At 43.8% G+C, this 16,219-nt stretch overlaps 1 protein-coding gene across 2 annotated transcripts; it reads left to right on the top strand.

Moving 5' to 3' along the window:
* Positions 1-528: 528 nt before the first annotated feature.
* LOC132853960 (ribonuclease inhibitor-like) lies at positions 529-15,884 on the top strand. Of its 2 annotated transcripts, XM_060882043.1 has the most exons (10): positions 529-563; positions 736-808; positions 3,386-3,559; positions 7,061-7,234; positions 7,491-7,664; positions 8,355-8,528; positions 11,893-12,063; positions 12,511-12,678; positions 14,108-14,284; positions 14,762-15,884. In XM_060882043.1, exons 2-10 carry the CDS (start codon positions 789-791, stop codon positions 14,769-14,771), a joined length of 1,242 nt encoding a protein of 413 aa, XP_060738026.1. In that variant the 5' UTR covers positions 529-563; positions 736-788; the 3' UTR covers positions 14,772-15,884. The 2 variants fall into 2 exon arrangements, with proteins under 2 accessions (XP_060738026.1, XP_060738027.1); XM_060882044.1 differs by lacking the exon at positions 7,061-7,234.
* Positions 15,885-16,219: the final 335 nt, after the last annotated feature.

Raw genomic sequence — 16,219 nt, 5'->3', positions numbered from 1 at the left:
GTACCCGGAGGAAACCCCCAAGGCACGGGGAGAACATGCAAACTCCACACACACAAGGTGGAGGCGGGAATCGAACCCCCAACCCTGGAGGTGTGAGGCCAACGTGCTAAATACTAAGCCACCGTGCCCCCTATACACAGCTATAATGTACACTATTTAATTAACATTGAAGTCTAAAGATTTTATGTTTTATGTCCGTTTACCTTTCACTGTAAACTGAACAATTACAGAATGATAGAACACATGCAATGAACACAATCTAGCCGTGTCCAGTCTTACCCACAAAGGGCCTGCTTGTTTGGAATGAAAACCTGCACCGGCCCTTTGTGGGTAAAACACCGCTGTGGGTAAGACTGGACACCGCTGTGGGTAAGACTGGACACCGCTGTGGGTAAGACTGGACACCGCTGTGGGTAAGACTGGACACCGCTGTGGGTAACACCGCTGCTATAATGTCTACAATAACCACACCCTGATTTCAGAGGAAATGAAAGCAGATACAATGTGAGAAAACAAAACAGAAACTCAGAAGCTGTTGAGGAGGAAGACGGCATGAAAACACAGTGAGTGTTAAATATCAAGCTCTAAACTGGGAAAGCTATAAATTTATACTGAATGTATTGTTCATATTTTCATTGAATCTTTTATCACTTGCACTGGATGTCAGGACATAGGGACATATAGCTTAAATATAGCTTGTATATAGCATAAAGCTTTAAAAAATGTGTTAATTAGTTTGCAGCTGTATCTTGCAAGGCACCAGAACAAGATAATTCCCTGTGGACAATATGACAAAGAACGGTCAGAGGTAAGAGATTAAACTCTCTCACATGACAAGTGTGTGTGAATGATTATCTATACAATCTTGTAGAACTAGTTGGTGGTCCTGATGCTACAGATGGAAATGAAGTGTTGTTGGATAACATATGTTAAAAGGTTTAGTGGACATGTAGAACTATCTTGTAAAAAGATTCATCCCTTTTCTCTTATTTATTCTTGTTGACAATAAAACTGGATGTACAGTACACAGGTTTCACAGGATAAGCAGAATGCTTAGGATACACAGGATGGTAAAGATGGTTTTCTAGTCACTACTAACAATAAAACACAGAAATCAGACTCACAAATAATAATAAAGATGGAAGTCATACAACATCAAACATAATATCTATAAACCTGCTAATGACCAGTATACAACCCATTAGGTTCAAGTAAACAATACAATAGAAAACTTACATAACACATCTTATGGAAAAGATTCAGACACATGGTTGAGTGCCGATCTTCAGGCCCACATCTCACCAACACAAAGGAACAAAGAAAGGAAATGAGGTCTATTTATAAACCTCAGCTGAGAATTATGGGTAACAACGTGCACTGAAAAACGGTGATGCAGTCTGCAGAGGATTGTGGGAAATCTAGTATAAAGGAAAAAGTCTAATTCACAAGAAGTGTAAACATCCAGAAATAAACACCAGCGGCTCTGATGTGTGGTGTTGAGAAATGTTCCTATAGTCACATTGTCTGTCTCATGGACTGGTCAGTTGAACCACACTCTGTTCTTGGTTTCCTGTTCCAGGTTCACATTCCTCACACTCCTCATTGTGCGTTCACTGGAAACACATCTGTAATAAAAATGTTGCTTCCATGTTTGCTTTTCCTTCCATACTGAGTCAGTACACATGATGAAGTGTCATGCACCAACACTGCTCACTATAGAGGACCGAGATGTTCCATAGTTGAGCAAAGAGAGGAGAGGAAAATGTCTGTGGTCCAAGAGAAGAGTCCAAGGGTAGTGAGTAAAAGGGGACAGGATCATAACCCTAGTTATGCAGTTGTTACGATCTCAACTTTTCTAGGGGTTTATTGAGAACGTAAACAAGTAAAATAAATAAATGAGAACTTTCCTTTGCCCTTATCCCAGCTCTTCTCACTGTTTATTCTTATACTACGCCAAAAGGGTCACACAAATCCCCTCTTTGTTAACACCATACACGAAAAGAACAGTACACCAAAGAAAATATTCTTATATTTTCTTTATTGTCCAGGGCGTAACAAACCAATGAATACAAACGATAAATAAGCCTAAACAACTAAACAACCCAAAGCGTCAGGAGAGAGCAAAGGCCAAAACAACAAACAAAACAGAAACTTACTTAAAAGTAACCAAGTAACTTCCCTGCCCAAAATAACAATAAAATTAAAGACAATATTCTTACCTCTCTCCCTGACTAACGAAAAACAGGTGAAAAATAGAGAAGGGGGTATATAAACCCAAACAAATCGGCGCTCATCTCCCTACACAAGTTGACAAAGGCAGACTCACACATTAACACTTTGTTTACATTTGACCAAATTCACAATAGCAGCCACAACCGCCACGGTGCTGGGATAGCGGATAAGGAAAGTCTCTCTCGTGCGCTGGGTCTCTCCTGTTTTATCTCTCCGGCACGCCGTATAGCAATTAAGCCACACTGCTGCTAATTGGCCTCAGCTGCTGATGATTTAGAAGTGCTGCTTAGCAGAGAGAAAAAGAGAGAGAGAAAAAAAACAAAACAAGGGAGAACACCACAACAACATCCCAAAACCCACACAATACGTAATGAAACGTAACACAGTGTTAATGTTTTCATCAACAGAGACTTAAAAGCATTTTGTATGTTGCTCTGGAAAAGGATGTCTGCCATCAGCAGTCTTTTAATTTACGCTTCACTCATTTACCATAATGTGTTCTTATTAACATCATTAAGTTTGTGAGTTGGGATAGTTTAGTAGTTAAGATGTTGGGCTACTGGTTGTGAGTTCAAATCCCAGCTCCACCAATCTGCTAGGCCTCTGAGCTCAGTTGAATAGGAAAAATGTAAATCGAAGTTTCTGTTCTACTCACACAACCATACAGTAGTCCAGTGTTAACCTCACTGTTGTTTCCATGATAGCACATTTGAAAAGTAAACTATTTTGAGGCTCCAATATTCTTGTATATAAAGACTCAGCAGGGAGGTTTTTCTTCACTGCTCACAAGTTTAGTGTTAAAAGCACAAACTATACTGTTAAAAGTATTTGGGTACTATGCTGCTCCATTTCATCACCTACTTGGCCAAGCTTCTGCAGACTTCCTGCAGTTCTAATATAATAACAATAATAACATTCACATTTGCATTACAATTATTTAAAAATGTGTAATGATTACCTTTATAAAAATAAATAATATTTATGTAAGAATTATAATGATCCTAGTCTAAGTCTGCTATGTAAAACATATAGTTGAGATGCTGCAGAGATTTAGTTTATTGTCTGTGACAACTAAATGATGTTCTACAGCCACATACAAACCCTGTTTACTCACATGGACTAATATCTTATTGTATCTTAATTTCCCTCCTAGACTGAAACCTTCTGACCTGACAGAGGAAAGCTGTAGAGTTCTGTCCTCAGTTCTCAGCTCCATCTCCTCCAGACTAACAGAACTGGACCTGAGTAACAACAAACTGCAGGATTCAGGAGTCAAGCTGCTCTCTGATGGACTGAAAGATCCACACTGTACAATGAAGACTCTGAGGTCAGATCATCACTCTACATTTCTACACTGGGACAATAAAACCCACTTAGAAAATATTTTATTAATTACATATTGAAAATATTTGGGCTGATGCAAACCAGCAGTTTCAAATGTTTCATACAGTGGGAAAAAATATTCTCTTCAATAATAAACCTAAAGCAACTATAACAATAGACAACGTCTCAAAGCAGTTTTATAGAATATAAGAAATCTAGAACCAAAAAAATAAGATTTAATATTAGATATACTTGTATTTATCCTTACTGTATTTATCCTTAATTTGTCCATGGTCCAAGATGGCGGTGCAACAGTAGCACACAGCGACCACTCGATACAATATGGTGCTATTTATGATTTTTATCCCGACTACTGATAGTACATGGACACCAGAGACAGCAGTGTTCATGTATACACCAGCCAGAAGTTAATACAGTATAGAAATCGTGCAACAACCAACCTGCACGATGATGTGTTGGAAAGGCTTCACGACCTCAGCTTGCTGCTGAGATCAGGCCTCCAAGTCCTCTGCGTCGCCTGATATCGGAGACCAGGAGAAGGGAAAGCGGAAGCGCTGTAAGCCGGCCGTCCCGTCCATTCTACTTTCTAATGTTTGCTACCTTTACAATAAACTGGACTACATCCGACTCAAACGCACTACACGGCAAAAGTTTAGAATCTGTTGCGTCTTTGTTTTCACAGAGACGTGGCTCAGAGACAGAGTTCCACACACCGCCATTCGACTAGACGGGTCACCTCGTTTCGTGCTGACAGAACTGCAGCTCTGTGCGTTAAGGCTCGCCGTGGTGGTGTGTGTGTGTTTACATCAACATGGAATGGTGTAAGAACTCTGCTTGTTTCTAGTTACTGCTCATCACTAGTGGAGATTATGACTGTTAGATGCAGGACATTTTACTTACCACGTGAATTCACGTGGTAAATAAAATGTCCTGCATCTAACAGTCACAAACTCTACTAGTTAATGCTAAAGAGGCTCTATGTGAGCTCTATGGGGCTATTAGCGATCTGCAGAATGTTCACCCCGATGGACTGTTTATCATCACCAGAGATATCAATCATGCAGATCTCAAGTCAGTTCTCCCTAAATTCCACCAGCATGTGGACTTTGCAACGAGAGGGAAAACACGCTGGATCTTGTTTACACAAACATTCCCAGCGCGTATAGTGCGGAGCCCCGCCCCCTGCCATGCGTCCCCACCTCAGCTACTCAGACCACATCTCTATGTTAATTAAGCATACAGACCACTCATCAGACTCTAAACCGGTTCTGAAGCAGGTGAAAACCTGGCCATCAGGAGCCACCTCTGCTCTTCAGGACTGCTTTGAGTGCACTGACTGGAACATCTTCAGGGAGGCTGCAACCAACAGCGACTCCATCAACTTGGAGGAGTACATGGCATTAGTGACCAGCTACATCGGCAAGTGCATTGATGACGTGACCGTCTCCAAGACCTAAGAACATCAAGGGCCAAACTCTCCCGAGCCATCAGAGAGGCAAAGCGCGCACATGCCCAGACAATCCACAGCCACAGCAGAGACACCCGGCACATGTGGCAGGGCATACAGGTGATCACAAACTACAAGACAGCTTCACCTTCCTGTGATAGACTTCTATGGTTTAAGGTGCAGAACAATGTAGCGGCAAGGAAGATCATCCCTCCCCCCAACGATCAGGTACTCTGTCTATCCACAATCGACGTGAGGAGAACTAGCGGATGTCTTCACTGACATCTTCAACATTTCCCTGAGCAGCGGTGTTGTTCCTACGGGCCTCAAGACAACCACTATCATCCCCATGCCAAAGACGTCTACAGTGTCCTGCCTCAATGACTATCGTCCCGTCACACTCACACCCATTGTCATGAAGTGCTTCTAGAAGCGCCTACAGTTCATGTATTGTCCAAACCAATCCTCAGACGATGCCATTGCCATGGCCCTTCATTTAGCCCTCATCCACCTAGACAACAAAGACACATACATACGAATGCTGTTCATAGACTTTAGTTCAGCATTCTAATCAATCATCCCTCAGCACCTGATTGGGAAGCTGAGCCTGCTGGGACTGAGCACCTCCCTCTGCAACTGGATCCTGGACTTCCTGACTGGGAGACCTCAGTCAGTCCGGATCGGGAACAGCATCTCCAGCACCACCACACTGAACACTGGAGCCCCTCAAGGCTGCGTGCTCAGTCCACTGCTGTTCACCTTGCTGACTCACGACTGAGCAGCAATGCGCAGATCAAACCACATCATCAAGTTCACCGATGACACGACTGTGGTGGGTCTCATCAACAAGAACGACGAGTCAGCATACAGAGCCAACAACCTGTCTCTGAATGTGGATAAAACTAAAGAGATGGTTGTGGACTTCAGGAGAGCACAGAGTGACCACTCTCCACTGAACATCGACGGATCATCTGTAGAGATCATCAAGAGCACCAAATTTCTTGGTGTTCATCTAGCAGAGAACTTCACCTGGTCACTCAACACCAGCTCCATCACAAAGAAAGCACAGCAGCGTCTTTACTTGTTACAAAGCCTGAGAAAGGCACATCTCCCTCCCCCCATCCTGACCATGTTCTACAGAGGGACCATTGAGAGCATCCTGAGCAGCTGCATCACTGTCTGGTTTGAGAACTGTACAATCTCAGATCACAAGACCCTGCAGCAGATAGTGAGGACAGCTGAGAAGATCATTGGGGTCTCTCTTCCCTCTATCATGGACACTTACACCACACGTTGCATTCGCAAAGCCAACAGCATTGTGGACGACCACACACCCCTCACACACACTCTTCACCCCACACACCCCTCACACACACTCTTCACCGCACACACACCTCTCACACACACTCTTCACCCCACACACCCCTCACACACACTCTTCACCGCACACACACCTCTCACACACACTCTTTACCCCACACACCCCTCACACACACTCTTCACTGCACACACCCCTCACACACACTCTTCACCCCACACACCCCTCACACACACTCTTCACCTCACACACCCCTCACACACACTCTTTATGTGTTTGGCAACAATTTTGGTTGGAAAAATGCAGTTATGTTTAAAAATCAGCTAGCCTTGTCTGAAGGCTCAGTGAGTCAGTCAGTGCCCATGACCCTGTCCCCAGTTCACCCACTATACTAATAGCCACTGCCTATCTGAACACCCCACAACACCCCACAACACCTACACTCACTCATTTTTCCTGCTTCCAAAAAAAACCTCAGGAACTGACTAGTGACCTACCTCCTGGTAAATGACCTCCCTCCTGGTAAATGACCTCCTTCCTGGTAAATGACCTCCCTCCTGGTAAATAACCTGCCTCCTGGTAATGACCTGCCTCCTGGTAAATGACCTGCCTCCTGGTATTGACCTGCCTCCTGGTAAATGACCTGCCTCCTGGTAAATGACCTGCCTCCACAGTTCCAAGATCATCATTAGTGTTATTTACGGTGTGTTTTTTTCCAGGTTGTGTTGGTGTGATCTCTCAGAGGAAAGCTATAGATTTCTTTCCTCAGTTCTCAGTTCTAACTCCTCCAGTCTGAGAGAACTGGACCTGAGTGGCAACAAACTGCTGGACTCAAAAATGAAACGTCTTTCTGTTGGACTGAGGGATCCACACTGCAACCTGGAGACACTCAAGTAATGTAATTACTTTTATAAATGAATTTTTCACTCAGATCTTTTCCTTGTGCACCTTTTTTCCTTTGTAAGCTCCTTTCCTTCACAGTAGAACCCACAAATGCAGTAGACACAGGGCCAAGATTTGAAGACAGGCAAGCTGAAAATAAGACGTGATGAAAAGAAGAGAAATGTAAAAAACATTCTCTCTCTCTCTCTCTCTCTCTCTCTCTCTCTCCCTCTCTCTCTCTCTCTATCTCTCTATCATGTGCCCTAGGTTGTGTTTGTGTGACCTGACAGAGGAAAGCTGTAGAGTTCTGTCCTCAGTTCTCAGCTCCATCTCCTCCAGACTAACAGAACTGGACCTGAGTAACAACAACCTGCAGGATTCAGGAGTCAAGCTGCTCTCTGATGGACTGAAAGATCCACACTGTACACTGAAGACTCTGAGGTCAGATCATTTTATCACTGGTGATGGAGTTTTAAAATTGTTGTTTTCCTTCAGCCACTACAGTAGCGGTCACCACAGCAGCCAGAGTTCTGTCCTGACACAACCCTCACTTTTTAGGACTGGCACTAAGAGTAAACACTCGACCACCGTGGAACTGATTCAGAATAATTCATCTTGTACCTTTATATAATCAGGTTGTTCAAAAATACATACCTTTCCAGACATTCCTTTATTTTCAGGAGGCACTTTAACCAGGTCAGTGAGGTGATGAATACAGAGTCTATTCTGGGGACCCTGGATGTGAGTTTGGGGATGGGGTGGAAGTACATTATGAAGGAAACTCACATGGACACAGAGAGAACACTGGAGACTCCACACAATTACCTGAGCTTAGCAATCCATTCAAGGGAGTCCAAGGAAGCAAAATTGCCCATGTTGTTGTCAGGGTGTCTGTCTGGGGTATACTATCTATCAATCACATCACGTGAAAAAGGGCGTGTGTTATGCTGCCCTGTGATTCTACATGAACAGCAATTCAAAAACAAGTGTTTGCCTTTCTTTATGTATCTTGGAGAACGTGCATGTTAGGCTTCATGCTGCCTGGTTGGTGGCTGTTGTGTGTAAGAACAGAGCTGACTGCTGGGATGTAATCAGCAGTGTGTGTGATATATACCATCATTTCTTCTACAGGTTGTGTTTGTGTGATCTGACAGAGGAAAGCTGTAGAGTTCTGTCCTCAGTTCTCAGCTCCATCTCCTCCAGACTAACAGAACTGGACCTGAGTAACAACAACCTGCAGGATTCAGGAGTCAAGCTGCTCTCTGATGGACTGAAAGATCCACACTGTACACTGAAGACTCTGAGGTCAGATCATTAATCATCTTCACAAACATGTTTCTGGTTGTTTTTAGTGTGTCAATATACAGAATGTTATGTGTAAATATGTAAAGTATTTGTCGTGAGGGTGTGATTAGGCTCTGTTTTACTGGTGAAGGATTATTGTAGAGATTCTATGACTAATTGAGGACAAGAGAATATTCTGGATCAGTGTGGATGACTGACGTTTGATGTATTTTTCCTATCAACAACCATGCGAGCTTCAGCCCAGGTGGTTGTAGAGCAAAAACTCGGGTCTGGGAGGAGTTCGGTGAGGCCATGGAGAAGGACTATCGGTTGGCCTCGAAGAAATTCTGGCAAACTGTCCGGCGCCTCAGGAGGGGGAAGCAGTGCCCAGCTCACACTGTTTACAGCGGGAGTGGGAATCTGCTGACTTCGACTGGGGACCTTCTTGGATGGTGGAAGGAATACTTCGAGGATCTCCTCAATCCCACCGACATGTCTTCCACTGAGGAAGCAGAGGCAGAGGGCTCAGTTGAGGACTCATCGATCCCCCAAGCTGAGGTCACTGAGGTGGTTGAGAAGCTCCTCAGTGGCAAAGCACCGGGGGTGGATGAGATCCGCCCTGAGTACCTCAAGTCTCTGGATGTTGTGGGGCTGTCTTGGTTGACACGCCTCTGCAACATCGCGTGGTGGCTGGGGACAGTGCCTCTGGACTGGCAGACTGGGGTGGTGGTCCCTCTGTTTAAGAAGGGGGACCGGAGGGTGTGTTCCAACTACAGGGGGATCACACTCCTCAGCCTCCCCGGAAAAGTCTATGCCAGGGTACTGGAGAGGAGAATTCGGCCGATAGTCGAACCTCGGATTCAGGAGGAACAATGCGGGTTTCGTCCCGGTCGTGGAACACTGGACCATCTCTATACCCTCACCAGGTTGCTGGAGGGTTCATGGGAGTTTGCCCAACCAGTCCACATGTGCTTTGTGGATCTGGAGAAGGCATTCGACTGTGTCCCTCGTGGTGATCTGTGGGGGGTGCTCTGGGAGTTTTTTGGTCCGGGGCCCTCTGCTAAGGGCTGTCCGGTCCCTATATGACCGGAGCAGGAGTTTGGTTCACATTGCCAGCAGTAAGTCAGACTTGTTCCCGGTGCATGTTGGACTCCAGCAGGGCTGCCCTTTGTCACCGGTCCTGTTCATTATTTATATGGACAGGATTTCTAGGCGCAGTCGGGGGCCGGAGGGAGTCCAGTTTGGGGACCACGGGATTTCGTCTCTGCTTTTTGCAGATGATGTTGTCCTGTTGGCTTCTTCAAATCAGGACCTTCAGCGTGTGCTGGGACGGTTTGCAGCCGAGTGTGAAGTGGCGGGGATGAGAATCAGCACCTCCAAGTCTGAGGCCATGGTTCTCAGCCAGAAAAGGGTGGCTTGCCCCCTTCAGGTTGGTGGAAAGCTCCTGCCTCAAGTGGAGGAGTTTAAGTATCTTGGGGTCTTGTTCACGAGTGAGGGAAGGATGGAGCGGGAGATCGACAGGCGGATCGGTGTATCTTCTGCAGTGATGTGGTCGATATACCGGTCTGTTGTGGTAAAGAAAGAGCTGAGCCGCAAGGCGAAGCTCTCTATTTACCAGTCGATCTACGTTCCTACCCTCACCTATGGTCATGAGCGTTGGGTCATGACTGAAAGGACAATATCCCGGATACAGGCGGCCGAAATGAGTTTCCTCCGCAGGGTGGCTGGGCGCTCCCTTAGAGATAGGGTGAGGAGCTCGGTCACTCGGGAGGAGCTCAGAGTAGAGCCGCTGCTCCTCCACATCGAGAGGAGTCAGCTGAGGTGGCTCGGGCATCTGTTCAGGATGCCTCCTGGACGCCTCCCTGGGGAGGTGTTCCAGGCATGTCCAAACGGGAGGAGGCCCCGGGGAAGACCTAGGACACGCTGGAGGGACTATGTCTCTCGGCTGGCCTGGGAACGCCTCGGTATTCCCCCGGAGGAACTGGAGGAAGTGTCTGGGGAGAGGGAAGTCTGGGTGTCCCTGCTCAGACTGCTGCCCCCGCGACCTGGCCCCAGATAAGAGGTAGAAGATGGATGGATGGATGGATGACTAAATCTCTTCATTCACCTATTGGCCTGAGGAAGCTAGAAGACCCTTTAGAACATAGGTCACTAACAGGTGGACCGCGGTCCGGGTCCGGACCCAGAAGCTGTCCAATATGGACCCGGACCTACAGCCAAAACAAAAGGTTACGATGTAAAACTTGACGAAGCGCTTCTATTTTAAGCTGCGCAGCTTTTGCAATCTTTACGGTAGTGGTAGTGGAAACGCACAGACCAATTGCATGCGAGTTAAGCATCCCACGTGACACCACTCAGCCAATCAAGTCTGTGCATTCCTGAAGTAAACCCTGCGACTCAACAGTGCAAGACAGATGAGAGAGAATTAGAGTAAAGTTACACGTGAAAGAAAGATAGCGATACATGTAGAAAACAAAGTGAGAGAAACAGACGAGTGAGACAGAGAAAGGGAGAATAAAGAACAAATGCCGCTCTCCAAAAGAAGAAAAGTGGACAGCGAAAATAGAGAATTTAATCCAGAATGGACAGACTCATTTCTGTTCACACTTCACACTAAACCAGTGGGTCTCATATGTTCAGAAACCGTGGCACTTATTAAAAGTGACAATGTGAAACACCATTGAGAGACAAAACATAAAAGGTTTTGAACAAACATATCCACTCAAATCTGAAGACAGCGTCCCTGAGACAGCTTTCCCTTGTCTGAGGGAAGTAGCCCTATACATCCTGACCATGTTTGGCTCTACATACAACTGTGAGGCAGCTTTCTCTACAATGAACATAATCCAAACTAAATACTGTTCCAGGGTCACTAATGAGCACCTCCACATGTGTATTAGAACAGCCCTGACTCCATTCAAGCCCAGGTTTAAAATCTTGCCAAGCTAGAGCTCAGTTCTCTCACTGAGATATAAAAGGGAAAGTTAAGCACTTTATTTAAACATACACAATTTTCACATTTTATTTATTTTCTCTTATTTTGAAATGTAGCCCTACTTTTATTTATTTAATGAGAGAACGTTATACATATCTACAATCATACATATGTTCAGTTCTATGTTACGTGACAATAAATATTGTCAAAAGGTTTTTGAATTGTACTGAATTTATTTGATTTGACAGTCAGGTATTGATTGCTTGCAGATGTTGATACAACTACTAGGCTACTTAAATATATATCACATTAACTAGTTAGACATTATGATCTTCCGGACCTTTGCTTCAAGAAATGTTCTCTTACTGGACCTCTTTAAATTTTAGTTGAATACCTCTGCTTTAGAAGGATGTGATGGTAACATGGATAACATGGATTCTTTACTTCTAGATTGTATGGTTGCTGTCTGAGAGAGGAAAGCTGTAGAGCTCTGTCCTCAGTTCTCAGCTCCAAGTCTATTCTGAGAGAACTGGATCTGACGGATAATAAAGTGCAGGATTCAGGAGTCAGGCTGCTGTCTGATGGACTGAAGAATCCACACTGTACACTGGAGACTCTGAGGTCACATCTTCATGTTCTTAAACACAATATTGTCTGTGAGGTTGTGCAGATAATTGGGGATATTACGTATTATTTTAAAGATAGTTTCTACGTACTGAAACAAGGTACGTAAGGATCTGTGATTATATTAGAAATATGTTTCTCAACCGTTCAGTCTACACTGGAACCTCGTGTTCAACTTAGAACTCTTTATTTGCTTTAACTGTATAACGTTGTTGTGAATGAACAAACACCAGCTTAAACAGTCATCATCAAACATGATCTAATTGTAAGGTCCCAGAATGCACCCTAGCTCCTAGACCTGGCCTTCTGACAGCTATAAATGCACGACCTGCTTGACACAGACAACATGAGAATGTTTTAGAAAGTGTTTTCATCATTTATTTAGTATATTGTGTTCTGTATTTGTTATTTTGTTTTGTATATTTGTGGATATTTCTCTTCCAGGTTGTGTTTGTGTGATCTGTCAGAGGAAAGCTGTAGATTTCTGTCCTCAGTCCTCAGATCCTCCAGATTGAGAGAACTGAATCTGTGGGATAATAAAGTGCAGGATTCAGGAGTGAAGCTGCTCTCTGCTGGACTGCAGATGCCACACTGCACACTGGAGAAACTGGAGTAAATCTTTATTTATTTTAATCTTGAAATAAATCAGAGCAGGAAATCAGATTGTGTGTGAGAGGATTTTTAGACAACACTCTATCTTAAAGGTTATAAAATTGTCTAGCTCCAGTACAAAGCAGTCAGTTACATAAGAAACTATTTAAGGTTGTGATATAATCACAAGACCAGGTGATTAATCAGTGTGAATTGTAGGCAGGGCTTGCTCATTTATACTGACGGTTTGTAAGTATCCCATGAAACCTCTAACAAATTCTAAATAAGGGTCTAGTATTGTTTTGATCTATTTTACCAAAGCATATCTCTGTAGTCACCTCTTACCATCATAGGTGCTTTTGTCCACAGAGCAGAGGTCACATCTGCAGTAACCTCATCTACTCTCCTCTGTTGTGTGAGTCTCAAACAGAAGTCGTAGGTGGGCTCTGGATTTGCCAGTCTACCTGATTTTACCTCAGCTCCTTTGATTTGCTGGTGCTAACAGAGACCTGGATATCCCCACAGAACACTGCTACACCAGCGGCTGGTGTCTGGTGGCTACGCCAGCTGCTCCATCCTCTGCCTATGCTTTCTGTCACTCAACACGAGAAAGGGCAGGGGTCGTAGTACAGGTCTACTGTATCTTGTCTCATTTAACCATCTCCTCTTTTGAATTTCATGCCATTTCACTCACATCTCCAATCAGCTTTGTCATCATTGTTGACTACGGCCCTCCTGGTCTCCTAGGAGACTTCCTGGAAGAAATAGACACACTGCTTAGTGCTTTCCCTTCTGACAGAAAACCCTCTGATGGTGGTTGGCCATTTCAGCCTCCCCTCTGACAAGCTTCAATCTTCTTCCCTCCTGACTCTTTTGGACTCACTCGCCCTGACGCTCAACAGCTACGTCCCCACATACAAAGGAGGAAATGTCCTTGACCTTGTAATGTCCACCATCCTGAGTGATGGTTTTCACCCATCCTTCCCCAGCTACAGAAATGACTGCTACCACACTTAACATTTCTTCTTCATCACCTTTGTCCTTCACCATCACTAGAGGTCCGGACAGCTGAGTCGCTGGATATCTTCTAATGGCGGTTGAAGACCTACTTATTGATGAAATACTTTAACTAGCACTTTCTTCCCAGTTTGTCGTGTGTGTATTAAATAATAAAACTTTCAACAGAGTTTTACGCTCATGGCATCTTCAGTCTGTAACCTAGTGACCCAGAGTTAATGTCTTCAATGGTAGAAACTTAAAAGCACTTTTGTATGTCGCTCTGGACAAGCGAGTCTGTCACATGCTGTAAATGTAAATGTAAAGCTCTGTGAATACTGATGTTCTGACATTGATCGATTGATTGATTTTCTTCTTACATGTGGCACATGATATTTTTAACTATGTTGTTTGTTATGCCAATAATTACACGTTTCTTCCTTTGTGTCTGCAGGCTGACACGGTGCAGTATAACAGGTGAAGGTTGTGCTGCTTTGGCTTCAGCTCTGAGGTCAAACCCCTTGTCACACCTGAGAGAACTGAACCTGGACTACAATAAACCAGGAGAATCAGGAGTGAAGCTGCTCTCTGATCTACTGAAGGATCCACACTGTAAACTGGAGACACTACAGTAAGTAATAACTGTGTGATTATTCTTCAGCTTGTTTCACATCATTCAGTACAACTTTGCTGACTGTAAATTGTCCTTATTTCTCAGCACAACTAGCAGGTTATTAGAGATATTAAGTTATTAGCTCATGTACAGCCTACATACCTGTAAAGGTCATGTGACTGATGATGAAGTGCTGATTGTGTGGCCATGCTGAATAAAGGTCAAAACAACGTTTGCGTTAAAATGGTGTGTGTGTGTGTGTGTGTGTGTGTGTGTGTGTGTGTATGTGTGTGTTTGTGTATGTGTGTGTGTGTGTGTGTTTGTGTATGTGTGTGTGTGTGTAAGTGTGTGTGTGTGTGTGTGTGTGTGTGTGTGTGTGAGTATGTGTGTTTGTGTATGTGTGTGTGTGTGTGTGTGTTTGTGTATGTGTGTGTGTGTGTAAGTGTGTGTGTGTGTGTGTGTGTGTGTCTGATCATGCTGTTCTCTGTCTTTCAGCATTAAATAAAAATAAGGCTTCCTGAAGAAGTTCTGCTTGTTCAACGATGTAACGTGACTGAATGTATAATGCATTCAGTGTGTTTGTGTTTATAGGGTTAGATAAGTGTATAAAATAACCCAAGCTGTGTCATTATTTCATACACACACAAACACACACAAACACACACACATATACTGTACACACACATATACACACAAACACACAAACATATACACACACACACACACACAATCTTCTCATCTTCAAGACATTATAATAGCATTCATTGTTATTTATTGTAATTTTTGTCTTTGTTTTTGTTCTAAGATAAACATCACTTTGGTCAGTAAATTGCCATAAATGCCTGACGTATCAAATATGATAAAAATAAATAAATAAATAAATAAATAAATAAATATAAAAAAGTGTAAAGGTTTTGTTTTAAGACCCAGTAACGTCAGGATTTACAGGGTTAAGCTGAGAAGATAAACAGACAGCAGAATATCATGGAATCAGCTAATAAAGTGAACCTGATGTAATAAAGCCATGACTCTGAGCTCTTACTGCTGTGTTCCTGAGATCTTCAGGTTCCTCAGTATGTGCAGTGTGATGTTCAGAGCTCGCTCTCACACACTGAGCTGTGACCAACAGAAGCTTCCATCTGATTATGTGATGTTAGATAACATGAGCATTTTATTCGTCACATGACTGTGTAGTGTTAAACACCCAGCACATCCTCTGGGGGAATTACACGTAAACACACATCATCAGGTGCAGGAACAACTGGAGATCATTTCAGGTCTTATATTTGGTCTGATGTTGGAACTGATGAGAGTTTTTACATTAAAGGAATCATTTGATGGAGAAAAAGAGACTCTGTTTCTGGTTGAAGGTGAAGTTCCACTGCAGCCAAATTCTGACCAAAAGTGCTGATGTTGAGTTTTTGGTCTACAGAAAGCTGTGGTCCTGACTGTGAGATTAAACTGGAATGGTATGTTGTTGTACTTCAATGGTGATGTGATGACATTAAAAACACACACAAGTGTGAGGATCTGGAGAACATCACAGAAGCTGAACCATCTCCATCTCCTCCACCCTTCATCACTCCTTTATGCTGCCAAATAAATCTTTTAAAGCAAACACACTCTCTCTTTGAGTTGGTGCACCAACAGCTGGAGTCTACGCTCTCAGGAGCTCCAGTCAGACCACCAGTGCAGTTATGAGGAGGTTATCAACAGATTCCTATGTGACATCACACAGACTAGCAAACTGTTCTAATATTTTATACTGCTTCCTTGTGTCCTTGTGTCTGTGTCCTTGTGTTTGTGTTCTTGTGTTTGTGTCCTTGTGTTTGTGTCCTTGTGTGTTTGTGTCCTTGTGTTTGTGTTCGTGTCCTTGTGTGTTTGTGTCCTTGTGTGTTTGTGTCCTTGTGTTTGTATTTGTGTCCTTGTGTTTGTGTCCTTGTGTTTGTGTCC

Source organism: Tachysurus vachellii, chromosome 11, assembly GCF_030014155.1.
Source record: "Tachysurus vachellii isolate PV-2020 chromosome 11, HZAU_Pvac_v1, whole genome shotgun sequence".
NCBI classification, from domain to species: Eukaryota; Metazoa; Chordata; class Actinopteri; order Siluriformes; family Bagridae; genus Tachysurus; species Tachysurus vachellii.
This window is presented reverse-complemented; position numbering and strand designations above follow the sequence as displayed.

Coding starts and splice junctions, on each gene's coding strand:
- LOC132853960 (XM_060882043.1), top strand. CDS start 789: ATGACAAAGAACGGTCAGAG. Junction 7,235..7,490: donor TGCAACCTGGAGACACTCAA/GTAATGTAATTA, acceptor CATGTGCCCTAG/GTTGTGTTTGTGTGACCTGA. Junction 8,529..11,892: donor TGTACACTGAAGACTCTGAG/GTCAGATCATTA, acceptor CTTTACTTCTAG/ATTGTATGGTTGCTGTCTGA.